The following is a 20252-nucleotide window of genomic DNA, read 5'->3' as shown; positions in this document are numbered from 1 at the left end:
CCCCCCCCCCCGTCCCTAGCCCCACCCCCAACAACCAACAACCAATCCCAAATTAAGCACTTTTCTCCCGCCCCTCCCCACCACCCTCCCAACCCGTGGGCATGGCTGCCGCATGGCTGCGCTCGCTCTTCGAGCCGTCCCCTCCATCATCGCCGCCCGCCACCCCTGCCGCCCCGTCGCCGTCACGCGCAGCCTCGCCGCCGCCACCGCGGGCGTCCTCTCCGCCAACACACCCACCAGTACAGCCGCATAACCCATCTTCGTGGCGTGCTCGCGCCCGTGCATGGACGCTGGGCCGTTCTGCACCTTCGCCGCCCCCGCCTCCGCAACCGGTTGTCGTGCCCGCTACCCTGCCGCAGCTCCCGTCGCGCCTGGCTCTCCTCACCGCGCCGCCTCCACTCGACTTGGGCGCCGTCACCGCCCTTGTCGCTGTCCCCAACCCGACGCTCATCGCCACAGGACACCGATCCGGAGCTGTTGCACTGTGGAGCCCCGAATCGGGCGCGGTTATCGCCTGCCATCCTGCCGCCCACGCCGCCGCCGTCGCCGTCCTTGCCCTCGCCCACTCGCCAGGCGTGGTCCCCACCCTTGTCACCGGCGCCTCGGACGCTCAGCTCAGCCTCTGGTCTCCCACTATGCCTGCTGCGCATACGGCATGCACCCCCTTTATGTCACTACCGCCGTGGACCCGCTACGCATCACTGCTGGTGCGCGCGGGTGTTGCTTCCGTCACCTCATGCCCTCACACCGCCCGTCTCGTTCTCGCTACCTCGGATGGTCACCTCGGCCTTGTTCATCTTGATGCGCTCCCTGCCGATGCCTATCTTTCCCAACCTAGCGACGAGCCGCTCGCCATGGTGGACGCATACATCCAGCGCCGTGACGCCGATGCCCCGCTCACAGCCATGATCCTCGTCACTGGCTCCTCACTCCTTGCCACTGCCGCCGAGGACTCGGATGTCATCTGGCTCTACTCGCTGGAAACGCTTCGCCCGGTGACGTCGCTGACGGCGCATCCGGCTCCGATCACCGCCCTATTCATCGTCCCCGGCCCTCCTCGCCTCCTCTCCGGCGACGCCGACGCAGGCCTTCTCGTCTGGGATCTCTCCACCTTTCAGCTCCTCTCCCAGACCGATCATCAGCCGTCGCACACACCGCCGCGCCACGAATTGCCTCCGCCCCCGCCGCGTTCACGTATCACGCTCCGTCACAAGACCCGCCCAGGTGCTGTCTCGGCTGTCACCGCCGATGACGTTGGGCACTACGCGCTAGTCGCTCGCTCCTCCTCGCTCTTTGTCGTTGTCCTCGAGACGAGCGCCGTCGCTTCGTCGGTGACAAACGCTCACGCGGATGTCATTGCTGCCGTTCACTTGCTGGCGCCATCTCGTGCCCTCTCGGTCGACGTCTCTGGCGCTACCCGCCTTTGGTCCTTCCCCGATCTTGTCCCGCTCGCCACCCTCGACGTGCTCGCCAGCGATTTGGTAGCACTCACTGTCGCCTCGTCGTGCGCCGTTGCCATTACGGACGGCGATTCCACTCTGGTTTGGCACAACGACGCACAGTACTCTAACGCCCTCTGTACAGCGGCCTCGCTTCATCTCTCCCTGCTTCACGCTCAACCGCCAGCGCACGCGTTCGAGCCTAGTCCCCCAGACACCACCGGCGCAATGTGCTCGCCGTTCATCGTGAACGAGAGTATGGGCGATGATGCTGAGAGCATGCCACCGCGCTCGCCGGCTATGTACACCTCCAGCGCCTCCCCTGGCCCGCCCGACCTGCCAGCCTCCCACGACAAGACGGCCGACTGAGCGTCATATCCAATCCCGAAGACGACTCCACCAAGATAGAGGCCAGTCACGTTGACCTTGGTTGGCCTCCTCGTCCCAGTAGCCGTACCCACCTGCAGGAAGCACTGGCCGAAGCAACGCACATCCAGGCGCTGCGTACTCGAGCCCCATGTAGCCAAAGATCACATTCTGCACAAAGCCGCTGGCGTTGGTGATAAAGTTGGCGTGACCAACAACAAGCTTCTCTTTCCAGACCGCAAACAGAGGCGCCATGTGCGCAAAGCGCAACAAGGGTCGCCATTATCCACGTTTCGGCGTCCCAAGACACGTTTTGATCGTACTGGTAGGCGTCGCTGGACATTCACTGCCGGTTGATCACCAAAAGAAGCAAGCTACTTGTGACAAGCTGCATGAAGAATTGTGAATTGTTCTGGGTTGTGATCAGCTATGTTTTGATATCTGGAAGAAGAGTAGTGGCAAGAACTACGGCGAGAACTATATTTCTTTGTCGATTGACCAGTCTTGCTACGGCAGCGGTGGGATGATGTGTTTGAGACTCGCTACGGGTCTCAAAGCTGCGCGTCATGCCACAGCAAACTGTGTGGAGAAAGTGAGTTTAGTGCTGTGAATGAGAGAGATGAGAAGTGGGTGAGAACTACTTCTTGGTTGTCTTCTTTGACACGCGGTTGCCCTTGCGACGGCGACGGCGGCGACGGATGACTGTGGTCGTGGTACCAGAAGAGGCGCCAGGGGCTCGAGGGTGCGTCGTTGGCGCGCTCGCGGCTGCGACGTCTTGATCCCAGTCGTCAAGAACGATGGGGTGCGACGAGCTGCCGACGTCCGTGAGTTCGGGTTCGGCGGACGGCAAGCGCATCTTCTGCCGCTTCTTTGGGACCGGGCTGCTGGACTTGGTCGAGGCCGCCTTGCGCTTGTGCGGGCGCTTGCGGGGTGAAGCGGCCGGCGCGTTGGGCGGGACGCGCGTGGTGGCAAAGGCGGACCAGACAAGGAGGGAGATGCCCCATGCGTCCTTGTCTAGCAGCATGTTCTTGTTGAGCATGGCGTACGAAGTTCGGCGGAGCTCATGGATGTCCTTGTTCGGATCGGTTGGGAGGGCTTGGCGCCGCGGAATGTAGCGGAGCGCCTTATCGGCGCGAAACATGATGAGTCCCTGAACCGGCTTGTACTCGGACTTCTTCGAGATGCTGAGGTACGGGTACTGGCGGATGAGGACACTCTTGACAAACTTGGCGTGCCCGAGGCCAATGACTGAGGGAAGGGCACGTCCAAGGACGTCGTTGATGCTTGCGGCGATTGGGGTGAGGGATGGATCCTCAGCGGCGCGCGACTTGACAAACTCCAGGACCTTTGCCAGCTCGTCGAGCGTCTGCTGGGTATCGGAGTCCCTTGTGGCCGCGACAACAGTGTTGAGGACATCGCGCGGGCAGCTTGACTTCAAGATCGAGTCGGCCGAGCTGTGAATGATGCGAGTGGTGCGCGCGCGCCGTCGATGGAGGTTGACTGTGGCGGCGGTGGAGATGTACTTGACCGCGCGGACGACTGTCGCCTTTGTCCACTGGAGGGACAGCGGGCGGTACTCGCTAAAGCGAGCGGTGTTGAGGTCGACAACAGGCGCGTAGCATGACTTGGCCTCGTCAAGGCTGGGCGTGGCCTTGATCGTATGCGGTGCGGGCGGAAAGGTGCTGTTGTTCCGGACCAGATCGGCCAGGATCGACGATCCGAGCGAGAGCCAGGCCGAGACGAGTGCTGCCTCCATGTACGAGGCGCTTGCGGCGTCGGCAACGATAAAGAAGGCGGTGTCCACCACGTTCTGCATCCCTTGCGCGTCGAGAAAGTCCACAAAACCCTGCACCCAGGTCAGTGTGGGCCCGACGAAAACAAATCGCGAGATCTCGGCCTCGTCCTCTGACAGAACGCGGGCCAGCCACGACTGCTGTGATTTGAGCTTGTCGGTGTAGATAGCTTGGGCATCTGCAGCTGTGGCAGGTGCTTCGTGAGGCAGAGAGAGGGCGATCGGCGAGGCAATCATCGGGCCACGCTCAGTGAGGGTTTTGGCGACGTGCTGCTTGCAGAGGCGCGCAAACTCTTCGGCCACGAGTGGTGAGCCGCCGATGGCGGCGTCAAGCGTCAGCGTCACACGTGCGCTGTGTGAACTCTGAGTGATGTTGAGCTGTAGAATGGGGGAGTGGCGGACGTCGGTGGGAGGTGCATTGGTGAGCTTGAGACAGAGATCAATCGAAGGCTCGTTGAACAGCGACTCGCGATCCATGCTGACGTTGCTCAGCTCACCGGTGAGCTTCTCAAAGATGATGGGTGGCGAGGCCGAGGCGTGAATGAGGTCGATGAAAGTGGCACTGGGATCGTTTCCAGCCTCGATCTTCTTGCGCCACTCCTGGAGGTGCTTGTTGATCTCCTTCATCCTCTTGTCGAGCCCGATCATGGCCGGGCTCCGCTTGTCCTCACTTGCTTCCTGCGGCATGAACTCCTCGAGGGCGTCAACCATGGTGTCGACGATGGTCTGCTTTGCTTCCCGCGAAAAGCGACCACAAGGTCGTGGTAGCACTGGAGTGGTTCCTTGATGATGTTGGCGATGTTGGCGTAGAGACGGTCGGTCAACCGGGCCCGGGCAGCAAGGCTCACATCCGGGTCACTGCCACTCGTAAAGTTGGTCAGCTCCGTACGAAGCATGCTGATGATACCCTCCGACACTTGCTTGGACCAGGTGGTGCGAACGTCGAGGCTGATCTTGTTGACATGAACGGTAGGCATGATGGATGAGGTGTTCTCGGCGTCAACGAACGCGAGGCCGGCCTCGGAGCGGGCTTTCTTCACCTCCTTGGTCGCCTCGGCCTGGATCATGTTGAGCTTGTTGATGAGGACTGAGCCGGTGACGTCCATGATCTTGTCAAAGACACTCTTGATGTTGCTGACGTTGATGGGGTGAGATGCGCGGGGCGGCTTTTTGGCAGCCTCGACGTACTTGTCGACAAACGCAGCCACCTCATCGTCCTCTTTGGTGTTGCGGCCAAGAAAGGTCTCGAGTACTTGCTTGCTGTAGTCGGGCTCGAGGGGCTTGTCCTTGATGATGGCCTCAGTAGTGCGAGCGGCGTCGTCCCTGAGCTCGTTGCGATCCGAGTCACGCTTGCGCTTGACGGCCTTCCGCTTGCCTGTCCGCGTCATGACCCGCTCGCGGATGTCCTTGATGTTGTTAGGAATCTTCGGTCGGCGTGCAGCCTGGACAGCTTGATGAACTGGCATGGTGGCGTAGTAGACACGGTGCGCGATGGCTTGATCGATGGTCTCGGTCAGCCACTTTTGGGCGGCGTCGACGGTTGCCGCGTACTCGACTCGATCTTGCTGGGTTGGGTACCGCGAAAAGAGCTTGCTTGAGTCAACCGCTTTGGCCTTGTGGGCAAGCGAGTTGAGAAATACGTATTGGTTGCCAGAGTGGTCGCCTGTTGATGCGATCGTCGGCCCCTCGCTCGCCGCTGTGGCCACACTCGAGGTTGATCCGGCGGTCGACGTCTCGGCGTCGACCGAGATGGCGCAGGTCAGGATGTTGCTGCGGAGGATAGCCGACGGGTCCTCGGCATCATCCTTGTTGTTCTCGGGCGTGTAGACGTTGGTGAGGACCGGCGCGGCCGTCGTCATCCCGGATTGGGTCCGAACCTTGACGATTTTGGCCACCAGCTCAGGCGCCGCCACTCGCGACGTTCCGGTCGCAAGGACTACAACGTCGGCCTTGAGAATGGCTCGATGACCCATCGTGTCTACCGTCTCCGAGTGGTTTCCAGGCAGGTCGATGAGAACGACCCGTGGCCCGGTAGCCCACGGACCAACGACCTCCACCCGCAGATCGCCTTCGTTGGCACGGCGTTGGCTGCTTGCCAAATGGTTGCCGTGGGTGTTAAAGGCTCGACGGACAAGGTCCGGCATGGCCAGGAGCCCACCTTCGGCTGCTGTCTCCTCGATCACCTCCTCGTGCTCGTCGAGACTCGTTTTGACCACCCGGATGGCAAACTCGTTTCCAAACACGAGATGGGTGACTAGCTCGGTGATCGGGCGGTTCGATGCTGCGGACGGAAGAGGCAGCGTGCCGACGTTCTCCATCACCCGCTGCCTGTCCTCGTCAGAGAGCTCATCAAGGGTCTGGTCCGGAAACATGCTTGCTGCCACAGTCACCGCCGGCGCGACCAGGAGGTTGCAGCGGAATGATTTGCCGATGCCAGCAGCGCCCGTCACGACCACCACTGCAGGCTCGTTGTTGAACGCGCGAATCTTTTCCTTGGCTGTTTGCACCTTGTTCTGCACCAACTTGGGCAGCTTCTCGGACTTGGCCACCATCTCAATGTACTCGACAATGGCTTCAGCGTTTTGGACCGTGCTGGTGGCCGTGATCGTCTGCCCCTCGCTGTCGACACCGGTTGCGGTGTCGGCATCGCCCGCTCCTGCCTTCTTGCCCACCCCTTCCGGCTTCTTTTTCTTGTCCTTTGCAACCGCCCTCTTGGTCACGGCCTTTTTGGCCACACCTTTGCGCTTGTTGCGCTTTTGCCTCGATGCAGTTTGTCCTCGTTTGCCGGCGCCGGCTACAACGCGTTACACGGTGAGTCTCACCCCGAAAAGGGCTGCGCCGCTAGCGGCGTAGTATGGCACACGCATATAGTGCAGTTGACTTGCATGTCTCTCCGTGTGTGTGTGGGGGGGTACTTTGCGCTGCTGAAGGGTGGCTTGGTCTGGGGTTGACCCCCCAAAAAAAATGCAATCCCCAGTGTGCCCTCTAGTGTGCGCGTCTAGAGAAAAGGGTTGCGGTCGCATATCCGCTGGCTGCTTCCTTCGATCTCCCCCCCCTCCTGCCCATATTGCCGTACTCGAGGAGCTTAGCTCGGAGGAGCTCATGCTGGCGTCGTCGCCAGTGACGTTCATGGACTTGAGCCCTGTTGAGGACCAGTTGGAGTCGGAGTTCGACATGGTGGCTGAGGACGACGACAAAGACGACAAAGACGACATCCGAAGTAAAGTGTTGCTGGCTACCGAGTCGATGAGATAGAGACACACGACACACTTTTGCTTTCATCTCATCAATGCGACTCGTCACCTCGTTTGGATCGGATGTGGTCCGTATGCCCGGGAGTGGTGAACCGACCATGTATCGACATGATGTCGCTGCCCGCGCCCAAAGCCAGCGACTCCTGAATCTTCCCTGGGACTGCAAGCAAGAGCCTGATCCCAAGCAAGGGAGCTGAGGAGGAATGGAATTGCTAGCACCGGCCTCGACTGTCTGCTATTGTAGCACATGGTTGGTGGTTGTCGTATGCTAGTCGTCGGCCGATACTTTTGCTGCGACCGCGTTCATGTCAGCCGGTCGGCGTTGGGCGACTCGGCTCGGCATTTCGTTTCCTTTGCCCACCGCACTCGCCACCATGACCTCATCGACGCAGCTCGTGGCTGCGGCCGGGCTTGTGCTCCTCGCACTGACCTGCAATGTGATTGCAACAGACGCTGAGGGCGAGACCACCACGGCACCAACTCCGTCTCCTCCCAAGGGTACGCCCTCTCCTCTCTCTCGCCCTCCCTGTCCCCTTCCCTCCCTCCCCTCGTAGTCAGTCGATCCGCTGGCGCTGGTCACACACTCATACACATGCCGGCTGGGGGCGCAGAGATTCCGCTTGGCATTGAGCTCGTGCTTGCGTATTGCGCACTGGGAGCCATGGCTGTGGTGCCTATTTATGTAGGCTCTGTCCTCTCGCTGGCGGCCATCGGCCCTGGCGGAGTGACCAAGTCGGAGGAGGGCGAGGTGACCCATGCCGAGGCCATGACCGCCGACGACGCCAAGATGTTTCCCATTATCGGCTCGGGCGTGCTCATCACGCTCTTTGTTCTGTTTAAGGTCTTCAAGCTTAAGGAGTACGTCAACTACGTGCTCACGGCGTACTTTGTGGGCATTGGTATCCTCGCCATCATGTCTGCCTTTGTCAAGCCGCTGCTTCTTCAGTTTGCGGCCCTCCGGCACCAGGATGAGACCGAGTACGAGATCAAGATCAACCTGACGCCGTGGAACTCGAGCGCGGAGAAGACGTCGATCTCGTTCACCAACCTGGATTTGATGGCGCTGGCTGTCTCGTCAGTCGCTGGGGTGTGGTACGCGGTGTACAAGCACTGGGTGGCCAACAATCTCGTTGCGCTTGCCTTTGCTATCGAGGGCACCCGCTCGCTCTCGATTGGCTCATTCTCTACGGCCACTATTCTTCTCTGCGGCCTCTTTGTCTACGACATCTTCCATGTCTTTTACTCGCACCTCATCTTCGGTTCGTCGACCATGGTCGAGGTCGCCCGCGGCCTGCAGGCTCCGATCGCCGTCAAGTTCCCGCGCGCCGTTCTCACCAACCCGTCGTCGAACCTCTCGCTGCTGGGCCTCGGCGACATTGTCATTCCGGGCATTGTCATTGCCATGCTCCTCCGCTTCGACGCCTTCCGCTCCAACGGCCAGTCGCGGCTCTACTTCTGGGTCACTTTTGCCGCCTATTTGCCGGCCTCGTCACTACCGTCGTCATCATGCACGTCTGGGCCGCCGCCCAGCCTGCGCTCCTCTACCTCGTCCCGGCCGTTCTCGGCGCTTCGCTCCTCACCGCTGCCGTCCGTGGCGAGCTCGGCGAGCTGTATGCCTACTCGGAGGGCGAGGATGAGGCTGCCAAGTCTGTCGAGGCTGATGATGCCGATGGCGAGGATGCTCCCACCGATGAATTGTAAAGCATGCTTTTTGCAGCCATCGATGGCCGACGTGCGACCGGCGTGCGCCACCTCACTTTCTCACATCTACCAAAGAAAGACTATGGCTGCTCGCGGACTGGACCACGACCTGAAGGTCAAGCGCGAGGCCAACTACGACAAGGATCTCGAGGCCCGCTGCCGGACTTGGGTGGAGGCAGTGACTGGGTATGGTCTGAGCTATTTCCGAGAGTGAGAGGCGGAAGGCGGAGGCCAGCGACGCCGGCGTGTGGCGAGCGGTGAGCGTGGACAGGTGGCATTCCTGAGAAAAGGCCCCTGGTCGCCGCAGGCTGCGCTTGGAGGAGGGAGGGCCAAGGGAAGGTGGACTCACAAGAGGGGGAGGTCTTTGATGTGCGGACGGTGCGGGCGACAGTACTACTCTTGCTGATGACTGGAACGAGGCGCTGAAGGACGGAACCGTCCTCTGCAGGTACGTTAGTGGCCTTGCCTGGTGCTCCCCCTCATATTCCCCCCCCTCCTTTCCCCCCCAACCAACATTCCTCAAATGGTGCGTCACAAGCGTGACCTGTCGTTTTTGGCCTTTTTATTTATTGCTCAATCTTCAACTACGACGCAACAGCCGTGTTCTAGTCATGGGCGCATGGCGATGGTGGCCTGGCGCTTTGTGGATGTGGTAGATACTTACATGCATCTGTTGTTGGGGGCACAACAGCGTCATCAACACTATTCAGCCAGGCACCATCAAGAAGGTCAACAACTCGTCGATGGCGTTCCGGCAGATGGAGAACATCGGGTTCTTCCTCGAGGCCGCCGCCTCCTTTGGTGTTGCGTCGACCTCGCTCTTCCAGACCGTCGACCTGTACGAGGCCAACAACATGGGCCAGGTCAACGTCTGCATCCAGGCCACCTCGCGGGCAGCGACCGAGAACCTGGGCTACACTGGCCCGGCTATCGAGGTCAACCGCCCGGCCGCCATGTAGAGCCATCCCTCGTTCTCGTTTAGCCCTGAGCGGTACGTTCTTTCGGACGCGTTGTCGTGCGCCTCAAAGTGAACAGCACAAAACAAAACATGACCGAGTCCTCCCCCCCCCTCCACTGCCTCCACTCGCTGGCCGATTGGGGTCGCATGGCTGCGGCTTGAGGTAGGAGGGCCGCGTGCCCGTGATGACGCCCGTCGCATAGGTGTCCATCTGCAGCATGCCCGAGTTGCCGTCGCGGTGACGAGCCGAGAAAAGCTTTGGCGAGGTGCGCGAGATGGCGCAGAGCACCGATCCGATGAGGCGGTGGGCGCGGAGATTGCGGAGCTTTGTTGTTGACAACGGCAAACACCGGAGGCGGAAGCGTATTCTCGCGCCACGGTAGGGGGGGTTTCAGGTGGGTGGGGGACAAGTAGTACTCAGCATACTTATCATCAATATGTGTGGGGGACCATAGGGTTGGGCGCTGATGTCGTGTGCTAGAACGTGTGGACAAATCTGTCCATTCCGCCGTACCTGAAAGGTTGTAATACGATTAGTCGACCTGCGCTGGAGTGAGCTCGATGGCGATGACGCCGTGGGTAGGGACCAGAGCCTCGAACGAGTTGTCGGCGACGCCGTGCGCGACGTTCGCGATGACATCGACAACGTTCATCCGCGTTCCTGGTGCAAGGCCGAGGTCTTTCCACTCGGCGCGGATGTGGTGGTCAAGGAGTCCGCGATTGAAGAGGACTACCGCGATTCGCTTGCCGGTCAACGGGCCGGCCCAGACTTGGAGCTCAAAGTCGATGCCGAGCGAGACGCATGTCCCATCTTGCGCCCGCAGCGCACCGTACTCGGGCACAAGCTCAAGGTCAAGCGCCGCCGAAGAGTTGCACGCCACTGCGGCGAGGCCGTCCCCGACCTTGCCGACGCACATAGTCCGGTCATCGTCGAGCTTGAGCGTGGCGTCAGCCATTGACCAATGCGATGCGCGCGCCGCCGCACCAGATCCAAGCGGCGCGGGGAACCACGATTGGGCCTCGGTCATTGCTGTAGAGAATGCGTCAGGTTGGGCGGAAAAGGCGCACGGCTCGAGGCGGAGCCCGTTGTGCGGCGCGGCGTTGACTTGCGACGCCGCCGGTGCCACTAGGTACGACGCCACCAAGTGGCCCTGGACCCCGAGATTGTCTTGGTTCCACGCGATGAGCGCAGAGTTGCCGAGGAGGCCAAGAGTAAACTCGTCCATGTCGACGACTGAGCACCCAATGAGGAGCGGCGACTTGATAAGAGCCCACAGCGCAAAGTGGGCCTCGGACTCGTGCTTGGTCAAGCCGCCGTTGCCGACTTCAAGGATGTCCGCCTGGTTGAAACCGTACGGCCCAGCGTGCTGCCACACCTTATTCGACATGTCGAGATTGTGTACAACTGAGACAAACACATCCTTGATGTCTTGCGAGATGCGCCAGGTGTTGGCAATGGCTGGAGCCCACGCCGCAGGGTTGTCGTCGCCCCACTCGCACATGGCGAACAGGATGTGGCGTCCAGACACGTTGAGCGCCTTGCTCATGATGGGGTAGAGGGTCTTGGGCGGAATGTTCTGCGCGTGGCAGTGGTCAACCTTGATGAGATCCACACCCCACGCCGCATACGTGTCAGCATCGACCGTCTCGTGGTGCAGTGATCCGGGGCGCCCGCCACAGGTCTGAGTCCCGAGATCGGTGTAGAGGCCGAACTTGAGCCCGCGAGCGTGCATGTAGCTCGCTAGATGGGCCATGCCATCCGGAAAAGTGACAGGATCGGCCGTGATAGTCCCGTTCGCCGTTCTGTTCCATGCCCACCCATCGTCGACGCCGACATACACGTAGCCCTTGCTCGCAAGACCCTTTGCGATCAGCGCGTCGGCCGTCTCTTCCATGATCGTCTGATTCACATGCATCGCGTAGTGGTTCCTGCCCCCCTCACCATGTGCACGCGCAGTCGCCAAGCATGAAAGACTATCTGTGAGTCGAGCCGTCTCCCCCCTCCCCCCTCCGCGCGAGCTCCACCCTGTCCCCGGCCGAGCCACCTACCACGAGTTGAATCCCATGGGAGGAGTGCGGCCGACACCGTTGTTGTAACCGAGGGCCCCACCATCCGCGAGCACCAATACCATCACCACAACTACTACCGCTACTTGCATGGTGTGTGCAGAGAGAACAGAGAAGTGTGAGAACTTGGAGAGGAGGCGCGGGTGTGTTCGCCTTGCGGAGGTTGGCCCGGCCGACCAGCCACCTGCTCGCCCCACCGGGCCATCTGCCATCTGCTCGCCCCACTGGGCCATCTGCCATCTGCTCGCCCCATCTAGTACTCCTGGCTTTGCTCTATCCTCTCCCATATCCGTGCTCATCTGCCTCTGCTCCTCGACTTGAGCCGTGCTCATCTGCTGTGTGGATGTGGTGACATCTTCACCTCCCCCTCCTTCGCTCTTCCTCTTCCTTAAGACCCTCTTGGCCATCGATCTCACAAGCAGCAGTCGTGCAGGACGTGTACTCTCACTCAATGCGGAACAGATGGACAGCCCGGGCGTCAGAGCCCTCGACAACCGACGACGATGTGATGCGGAGGCCGGCTTCGCGGACGGCGGCCTCGAGCTCGTGGAGGTAAGTGACTGAGCCAAAGTCGATGGTGGTCACAAACTTGAGCATCGGCTTGGCCCACTCCAGCAGGACGTTGCGCCGGGCCTCGATGGTCTGGGTAACAAGAATGACGCCGCCGGGCTTGAGCAGGGTGGCCACGTGCGCGAGCGCTGCAGCCTTGTCAGGCATGATCATGAGCGAGCCGGAAAAGTATGCGGCGTCGAACGGGCCGCCCGTGTACTCATAGATCGAGGCCTCAAGGACGGTCGGCAGGACGTCATCGGCACCGGCCGCGGCGACAGCCGCGTTGGCACACCGGACGTAGTCGCCGTCGTAGTCGACGCCCGTAAAGATCAGGCCCTTGGCCCGAGCAGCATCTGTGTTGGCTAGCAGTGCTGCGCCTGTGCCGATGCCCACGTCCAGAACCTTGGCCCCCGCCGGCAGCGCCTCGATGGCTGCCGCGTACCACCGGGTGGTCATGGCCACCACCACCGCGTCGTACACCCACGCCCGGAACGCCTGCGCCGCCGCCAGCACCGCCGCCACTGCCGCCACAGGCATCCACACCCACGCGCTAATGCTCATCTTACTCTCACGCAGTGCACTGTACCACCTTGTCGTCTCCGTACGCGTCCTCGCCCTCGCCCTCGTCCAAGTTGAGCAACAAGCCGTTCGCCCACCCGGGATCGTCGTCCGGTCTTCGTCCGCGCCCGGACCGTTCAGCCGTGGTCCACCCGTAGCTCCCTGCCCCCACTAAGCTCCCCTTACCACACTCTCTTCACAACACATGGCTGTTGCTGGTCTACTCGGACTGCGTTTATTGCATCACCCAAGGCGATGATCGTTCTGCCGTAGTACGCACGATGCCCTGCCACGTTCAAGAACACTTTGAGTACCACGTCTGACGTCGTGCGCCTGAGCCAGATCAGTCGCGCTTTGGACGCACTCGCCGGACCGCCGACTTGGTCGCTTTGCCCAGTCGGGTTAGCGACCGGATCGTCGATCGGACTCGCGCCACATCGCGAATAATGACCGTGCCTTGCTGGAGGACGGAGACAACAAAGACAACGGCAAGCGTCTGCTGCGCCACCCACCACATCACAGCGATGACCGCCAGTGGCGGAAGGATGGGAAAGGCAAAAAGAAGACACGCAGCGCTGCACCCAAGCGCCATCCAAGGGTGCTCGGCGTAGAACGTGACAGCGTGTGCCTTGGCAGCCGACGCGATGCCCCCAAGCCACGGTTCAAGCCACATCGGGACAACGATCGGGATCCAGCGAGCCATCTGCACACAGAACGAGACCATGAGGAGGGTCGAGAATACTCGGTTCCAAGCATTGACCGCCTTGCGCAGCCATACCCCGTCGTATCCCATCAGGCTCAGCGCACCGCCGGGCCGAATCGAACCCGGCAAGACCGGCGAGTCTTCCAGCAGCGCCACTGTCGCCTCCATTCGCTCCAGCGTGGCCAGCACTTGCGACGCATGCAGATTGTCCATTCGCACCGCGACTATCCATCCGCGCGCTCTCTGGCCCTTGATCGCCACTTTTAGAGGCTCACAGGCGAGTTGGACCGTCATCGTTGTCGCTCGCCGGCTCCCAGCCGTCGCCACCTCGACCCGCAGCGCAGCCACTTCGTCCCATCGCCACGCCACGCCCTCGCCGACCCTGCAGCCCTCGGCGCGGACTTCCAGCACCGCGCTCCCGTTCTCTACCACCCGCTTGCTCCCCACCCACACACCTTGCACAGCCACAGCTACACCACTCTGCATCGCGCCCTCCCTATCTCACCACTTCGCTTTGCAGCCGAGTGTGTCTCCACAATCTCAAATCCTGCCTGGCTAGCTGCCTGCCAGCTTCGGCTCGCCGTGACTCGTCGCCGTGCAACCGATCCACACCAGATGCATTTACAACTAGCGGACCCCGATTGACCGCCACCAGTGCTCGAGCTGTACTTTCTCCGGCGCTGCTCGCGCTGCCTGTTTTAGCTGGAGCTACCTGTATCGCTCGCGTGGCTTGCACTGCTCGCGTGGCTTGCACTGCTCGCGTGGCTTGCACTGCTCGCGTGGCTTGCACTGCTCGCGTGGCTTGCACTGCTCGCGTGGCTTGCACTGCTCGCGTGGCTTGCACTGCTCGCGTGGCGTGCACTGCTCGCGCTGTTTGTGCGACTCGCGCTGCTCACGCTGCCCGCACTGCTCACGCAGCTGACAGAGACTGAGAGCCACGTGGATCGCTCGGCTCATATATCGCATCAAACCCACCCAAGACCACAGCCGCGGTCTCGGCGTCCAGGTCCATCACCTCGTGCTTCACAACTTTCCGCAGCTGCGACATGCGCGCACTCACAAGCCGCTGCGGCTCCTTGCGCGACTTGCCGATTTCGCGCAAATCGGCATAGACGCCAATGAGGCTGACAATGACAAGGATGACCACGCAAGCCATGACCGCGCCCGTGACACCGGCAGACGGCTCATTGTTACGATCGGCGTACGAGATCATGCCCAGCCCCAGAAAGATAAAAAGCACGAGCTGCAGGCGAAACTCGAGTGTGTTGTACACTTGCCGGTAGTACGGACCGTACTTGAAGACAACCAGCGCAGAGGTGAAGAAGATGCTCGCCAAGAGGGCAAGTTGCACCGTAGCGTGGCGCGAGAAAAAGACAGAGACCACAACGAGACCTAAGCGCTTGCCGAGATCAGCCACCCCAGCCCAATAGTACACTGCCCGAAACCGCTTGTAGAGCGGGCCATATCGTCCAAACACACCAGGCTCTAGCAGCTCGCCACGATGCGAGGTCACCACCCACAAAAGTACAGCGGTCCGCACACCACGAACGCCGCTACAACCACGCCCCCGACAACTGCAACCTGCACCCATGCGCCATCAAAGCACGCAACGCCAGGATCGGCGTCAAGCACCCATTTGCCGTTGGGAATCTGCGAGCAGTCAAAGACAAGCAGCGACGCGCGCGCAAGTGGAATGTACAGCAGTGGCACGACTTGGAACATTACCGCTTCCACAACCATCTTGCGATTGACTGCCGCAAGCCGCTGCCCCGCTGCCATTCCAATACGCCCTGCCACAAATCGCCCCACAAGCAGCGCGCCGGCCACGGCAAGAACAAGTCCAACCGGCATCATCACCGACACCATGTACTTGGTGTGAAACGAGCTCACCACGCACTCGTTGGCAAAGATCGAGACGTCCACGTTCAACACGTTGAACACGTTGAGCACGTCCTTGGAGCTAGAGCTCCAGGCAAACGACCCATCCGCGATAATGCCCACAACTTGGAACGCCACCACTACCATGCCTAGCGACGCCGGCGCGCCCACGCTCCGCGTCACCAGCACTCGGTCTGCCTTGCCGCCATCGACGCGTGGAAGCGACATAACCACAGCCAAACTCAGCCCCACCACCGCGCCCACCGCCAGCAGCAGCCCAAACGCAAGTCGTGTGTCGCGTGCGCTCTGCTCGGGACACTCGCGGCAATCTCCATGCGCACTCGAGTACCAACCATCCGAGCATTGGTTGCACAGGTAGCCCTCGTGACCACGCTGGCAACCCTGTCCGTATCCGGCACATGCGTTCTCGCGGAGGCATTGCACAAAGTTGCCATCACCCGTCGCAAAGAACCCGGGTGCAGCCACAGGCTTGCCCACGCCCTGCGCACAGAACCCGCCACGCGGGCAGGCGCTGCACACCAACTTGGTCGTCCCAATGCCAGTCACAGCCGTTCGACCTGCTCGACACTCGCAAAGTGGCACACTTGGCGTGCCGACGTTGATATTCAGCTCGCCACACCCATCCACAGCCTCACACTCGACCGTTGATGCCTCGTACGATGCTGTTCCATCGCCGCACGCCGCACATTCCAGCAGCGATGTCCCTTGGGAGCCGGGTGTCCGCCCAAATCCGATCGCGCACGTGCTGACGTTGACAGCCTTCACCGCACTCGGTCGCAGCTCGGATCCGCCCAACACCTGTACCGCTAGCAGAATAGCCACGCTTCCGTTTGTCGCAACAGGCAGCTTCCGCGAGAGCACCACACTCTCAAGCCCAAACCCACGCCGGGTCACCAGGTACGGCACACCAAACTCGACACCAGATACGCTCGCCAACGCTGCTGATGCGGGATCGACACCCACGCTCAGGACCAGAGAGCCGTCGACCACCACTGCACCAAACTCGTCCACCCCCGACACCAAGCCAGCACCTAGCGCCACCCCAGACACTGCGTCGATCCCATCCACGCCGCCCACTGCCATGTCCGCCAATGGACTCGCCACCACAGGTCCGTAGCCACCAGCGCTACTCGCACCAGTGCTTGCCGGCAACGCCACGTTGCCAATCTGCACACGGCCTGTTGAGAGACAGACAAAGACCAGCCCACCACCGACGGTGGCGCGGCTGGTCCCGATGTTTGCATGCGATGCATTGACTTTCGCCCCGCACACAAAAAACGTTCCGCCATAGCTTGCCGAGTTGCCGTCGACGGTTGCATCCGCGCTAATCGCCACTGCCATCGCTGTCGCCTCGCTGGCGCTTGTCGAGTGCGGGAGCGACGAGACGCTGGCTGGAACAGGCATGACAAGCCGTTCGGCCATGGCTGCAAACCCGCCGCCGGGCCCGACGCTGTCGTGGCCAAGAACACCACCTCGTTGACTTTGTCCCCCGTCAGGTCAGCAGCCACAGGCCGGGACCATGCCTCGGATCCGCCATGAAGGTACGCCACGCACTTCCGCCAGCTCGATGCGCGCGCCAGTGTCGGCCGTCGACAGCACAGCAAGAGCACCACCGGAAGCATCATTGGCAGAATTGGCCACAAAGCTCGAGCCCGAGCCCAGTTTCGCCACCGGTGCACCACGGACAAGTGCCACCGCGCCGCCACCGGCCTCCAGTCCGCCTGAGTTACCGAGGACCACATTGCGGACAAAGGTACTGCTGCTAACCTCAAGATGCGCGTTGTTGCCTGCTAGAGCCACTGCGCCACCAGCAATCTCCGCCGTGTTGCCTTCAAACGTCGAGTTGACCACTCTCAACACGCCGCCCTCTCCCACCAGTACCGCGCCGCCATAGTCCGACTGGCTGTGGGTGAGGCTTGTTGCTGCCACCGAAGAGCAATATGCCACACGGCTGTTGTCGAGCGTCAGCACGCCACCGCTCACATGCAGCGCACACGTCGCTGTCGCCGCGCTCCCGATCGTGGCGTGCATGATGTCGACATTGGCAAGAGTCAGGTAAGTGTCCTTGGCCAAGTCAAACAGCACGCCGCCAGGCGTTCCACAATCGATCGACAACCGTCCGCCAACGCCCTCAATTCTCCAGTGCGCGTTGGTAGGCACGCTCAGGTGCTTGCTCGTTGAGCAGCCAACAACAGCAGTTCCCGCCGCCACCCGCAGCGTTGAACCATAGCAAATTGATCGCTGCACAAGTGTTGTAAACAGGCTGATGGCGCTGGGATTGGTGACGCCAGCAATGCTTGGTGTGGCGGGACGGTCGGTCACCGCCGGTCGGCCCATCAGCCATGACACGCTTTCGATGCCACCTCCATATCGCGTGAGGACCAAGTCGAGGTAGCCATCATCGGAAATGTCTGCTAGTGCCACATAGTGAGCTGTAGCCTCAGCGTCGTAAAATACCTCGGTGACTTCGAAGCTGGCGCCGTTACCACTGTTCTTCGCCATCATCACTTCCCTCGAAGACGATGGCGCAACGACAACATCGGCTGCGCCGTCACCGTTCACATCGCCGACAACCACACTGCGGCTCAACTTTGAGACCGAGAGAACAGCCACCGGCGTCGTTGTTGCATAGTAAGGCGACGACGACACCTTTTTGACCCACACCCACTGCTTGTCCGAACTAAGCCCCACGAGGACGTCGTCAATGCCGTCGGCATCAAAGTCGCCGAGGTGCAGCCCGTATGCCGAGGTTAGGCCTGTGACGCCAACGGTCGTAGCCGTGGATGCAAACACCGAGCTCGCTCCAGGCCCAAGTCCTTTGAGCCAGACCAGCGGCGTGAGCGCGCCTGGCGACGACATTGAGCAGAGAATGTCGACATTCCCGTCTCCGTCAACATCCAACACTTTGAGGTCGACAGCAGCCAGCGTCGCCACAACTGTAGGCGATGCCGCGTCAGGAAAGTGGCCGCCACCCGCTGCAAGCGAGAGATAGACCTTGTTCTCCGGTGGACAGGTAGCCACAACGTCGACGTCAGCGTCGGCGTCCACATCGGCAAACACAGCTTGAGCCTGGAGAGATCCCGATAACGGGCACAAACGCGCTATCGTTTGACGCGCACCAAAGCCACCGGTGCCGTCACCAGCATAGTTGACGACCTCACGTACATACGGATATGTACTCTTACTCAACACCACCTGGACATCCACCAGGCCATCACCGGTCACGTCGCCGACGCTGACAAAGTGGGAAAACGAGTCGACGCCGTTGGAATCAATGATGGCCTTTTGCGGGAAAGTGCCCAGTGAGCCGGTGTTGATGAGGCTCGCCAAGGCGCCATTGTCGCCGCCAAACACAAACACATCTTGCAGCCCATCGCCATTAACGTCTGCGACAGCGAGGCCAAACGGCGTGTCCAACGCGTCATCGATCGAGCGGAGCGTGGTTTCAAACGAGAACGTAGCGTTGGACGTGAGGTACTGGAGCTGGCCGTCGGCAGCGAACACAATGTCGTCAAACCCATCGCCATCCAGGTCGCGTTGCACAACTGCAATGGATCCAACGCCTGGAGACCGCAGAGTTGTCACACCAAGAAATCGCCCGTGGCCATTGTTGGGAAGCCAGCGCAGCGCATTGTCTGCTGTAAGCAGCGCATCCAAATGGCCGTCTCCATTCACGTCAGCAAGAACCACATCACGCGGGTTGATAAATGTGGAAAACAGGACAACTGCAGGGTCAAACTCGCGGTTTCCGCGGCCGTACACAAGCCGGACAGAGCCGTCGTCCCTCGACGCCAGCATCACATCGTTGTGGCCGTCACCATTGACGTCACCCACCGCCGGCCGAGAGGGCTTGGTGATGCCGTCAGCAAGGACAAGTGCGCCGGCTGCAAACGTTCCTCTCCCATCCGTGTTGAAAAGCACGCCCAAGACGCCGACGTTCTGCCCGAATCCGGACACAATGTCCAACGTGCCGTCCTTGTCGAGATCGACCAAGACAAACGAGTGCAAGTAGCCGACTGGAATGCGCTTATCGTCTGCGGACGAGAACGTGCCGTCGCCTGCCCCTCTTCGAATGGCAATATACTTGGAGGAAACCGAATATATCTCGTACACGAGATCAGAGAGTCGGTCGCCATCGACGTCGCCCACCACAAAGTCAATGTACGAGTTGCCGCTGCCGAGGCTGGTCACGACCGGCGAAGCCGAAAACGTCCCGTTTCCACTGTTGATCATGCTGTACACCAGGAGCGGTTGGCTACTTCGGGATGTCAAAATCACAACGTCGAGTGCCCCGTCGTCGTTCAGATCGTCCGGGAGGAGCGCGATGACTTGACGCCTGCTGTCTGCTACCATGCCCGGAGCGAGGACGGTCACCGGGTCCGACGTGGCGTCCCGGATGTGGTACACGGCCGGGCCCGACGCTGTCGTGGCCAAGAACACCACCTCGTTGACTTTGTCCCCCGTCAGGTCAGCAGCCACAGGCCGGGACCATGCCTCGGATCCGCCATGAAGGTACGCCACGTTGGCCTCGACAAAGGCAGGAAAACACTCCCTCCCCTCCGCCCCTCCACACGCCGCCGCCACCACTGCCACCACCAGCACTGCCACCACCAGTGGCTGACGACACTTGCCCCTGTTCTCCACACGCATAGTATCACGACTGGGTATTGGCGACAAATGTATGACTGAACCACCTTCCGCACACCCGCTTCACGCACACGAAAACAATCCTCTCCAATTCAGCCCGCCAACTCACTCTTCAGCCACTCTCCACGACCTTTTTTCCCCGCCCGCCCCCTCCCACCTTCCCCCCTCTCCAGCTCCAACGCCTCACGCGCCCCCTGCCAGCCCCACCCACCGCCATGATCCGGATAAAAGATAATCGGGATGCAAAACTGCCTGAATGTGCGACAACATCCGAGGAGTGGGTGAGCGTACCACGCTCTCTGCGCCTGTGCGGGCG

At 61.1% G+C, this 20252-nt stretch overlaps 5 protein-coding genes across 5 annotated transcripts; 3 read left to right on the top strand and 2 right to left on the bottom strand.

The window, feature by feature from the left end:
- The first annotated feature begins 785 nt into the window (after nucleotides 1–785).
- Nucleotides 786–1907, top strand: AMSG_03533 (uncharacterized protein). Its single transcript, XM_013904427.1, has one exon. The coding sequence runs from the start codon at nucleotides 855–857 to the stop codon at nucleotides 1806–1808; it is 954 nt and encodes a 317-aa protein (XP_013759881.1). The 5' UTR covers nucleotides 786–854; the 3' UTR covers nucleotides 1809–1907.
- A 482-nt stretch (nucleotides 1908–2389) lies between these two features.
- On the bottom strand, nucleotides 2390–6773 carry AMSG_03532 (uncharacterized protein; the record flags this gene model as incomplete). The annotated part of the gene is made up of 3 exons (XM_013904426.1): nucleotides 2390–4326; nucleotides 4350–6391; nucleotides 6674–6773. The coding sequence occupies 3 exons, from the start codon at nucleotides 6771–6773 to the stop codon at nucleotides 2443–2445; spliced, it is 4026 nt and encodes a 1341-aa protein (XP_013759880.1). The 3' UTR covers nucleotides 2390–2442.
- A 670-nt stretch (nucleotides 6774–7443) lies between these two features.
- AMSG_03531 (signal peptide peptidase) lies at nucleotides 7444–8552 on the top strand (the record flags this gene model as incomplete). The annotated part of the gene is made up of 2 exons (XM_013904425.1): nucleotides 7444–8310; nucleotides 8382–8552. 2 exons carry the CDS (start codon nucleotides 7444–7446, stop codon nucleotides 8550–8552), a joined length of 1038 nt encoding a protein of 345 aa, XP_013759879.1.
- Nucleotides 8553–8602: 50 nt separating this feature from the next.
- On the top strand, nucleotides 8603–9614 carry AMSG_03530 (calponin). Its single transcript, XM_013904424.1, has 3 exons — nucleotides 8603–8738; nucleotides 8944–9000; nucleotides 9244–9614. The coding sequence occupies exons 1-3, from the start codon at nucleotides 8635–8637 to the stop codon at nucleotides 9509–9511; spliced, it is 429 nt and encodes a 142-aa protein (XP_013759878.1). The 5' UTR covers nucleotides 8603–8634; the 3' UTR covers nucleotides 9512–9614.
- A 429-nt stretch (nucleotides 9615–10043) lies between these two features.
- Nucleotides 10044–19522, bottom strand: AMSG_11771 (uncharacterized protein; the record flags this gene model as incomplete). Its single annotated transcript, XM_013904550.1, has 12 exons — nucleotides 10044–11411; nucleotides 11775–11817; nucleotides 12026–12650; nucleotides 13048–13825; nucleotides 14373–14873; nucleotides 15002–15509; nucleotides 15618–15846; nucleotides 15907–16338; nucleotides 16840–17426; nucleotides 17637–17762; nucleotides 17811–18358; nucleotides 18455–19522. The coding sequence occupies 12 exons, from the start codon at nucleotides 19520–19522 to the stop codon at nucleotides 10044–10046; spliced, it is 6813 nt and encodes a 2270-aa protein (XP_013760004.1).
- Nucleotides 19523–20252: the final 730 nt, after the last annotated feature.

Source organism: Thecamonas trahens, assembly GCF_000142905.1.
Source record: "Thecamonas trahens ATCC 50062 unplaced genomic scaffold supercont1.13, whole genome shotgun sequence".
Lineage (NCBI taxonomy): Eukaryota > Apusomonadida > Apusomonadidae > Thecamonas > Thecamonas trahens.
This window is presented reverse-complemented; position numbering and strand designations above follow the sequence as displayed.

Bases quoted from the DNA above. Each gene is read 5' to 3' on its own strand.
- AMSG_03530 (XM_013904424.1), top strand. From the start codon at position 8,635: ATGGCTGCTCGCGGACTGGACCACGACCTGAAGGTCAAGCGCGAGGCC. The intron at 8,739-8,943 runs GTATGGTCTGAG...TGCGGGCGACAG, and splicing joins TGGGTGGAGGCAGTGACTGG to TACTACTCTTGCTGATGACT. The intron at 9,001-9,243 runs GTACGTTAGTGG...GGGGCACAACAG, and splicing joins GACGGAACCGTCCTCTGCAG to CGTCATCAACACTATTCAGC.
- AMSG_03533 (XM_013904427.1), top strand. From the start codon at position 855: ATGGTGGACGCATACATCCAGCGCCGTGACGCCGATGCCCCGCTCACA.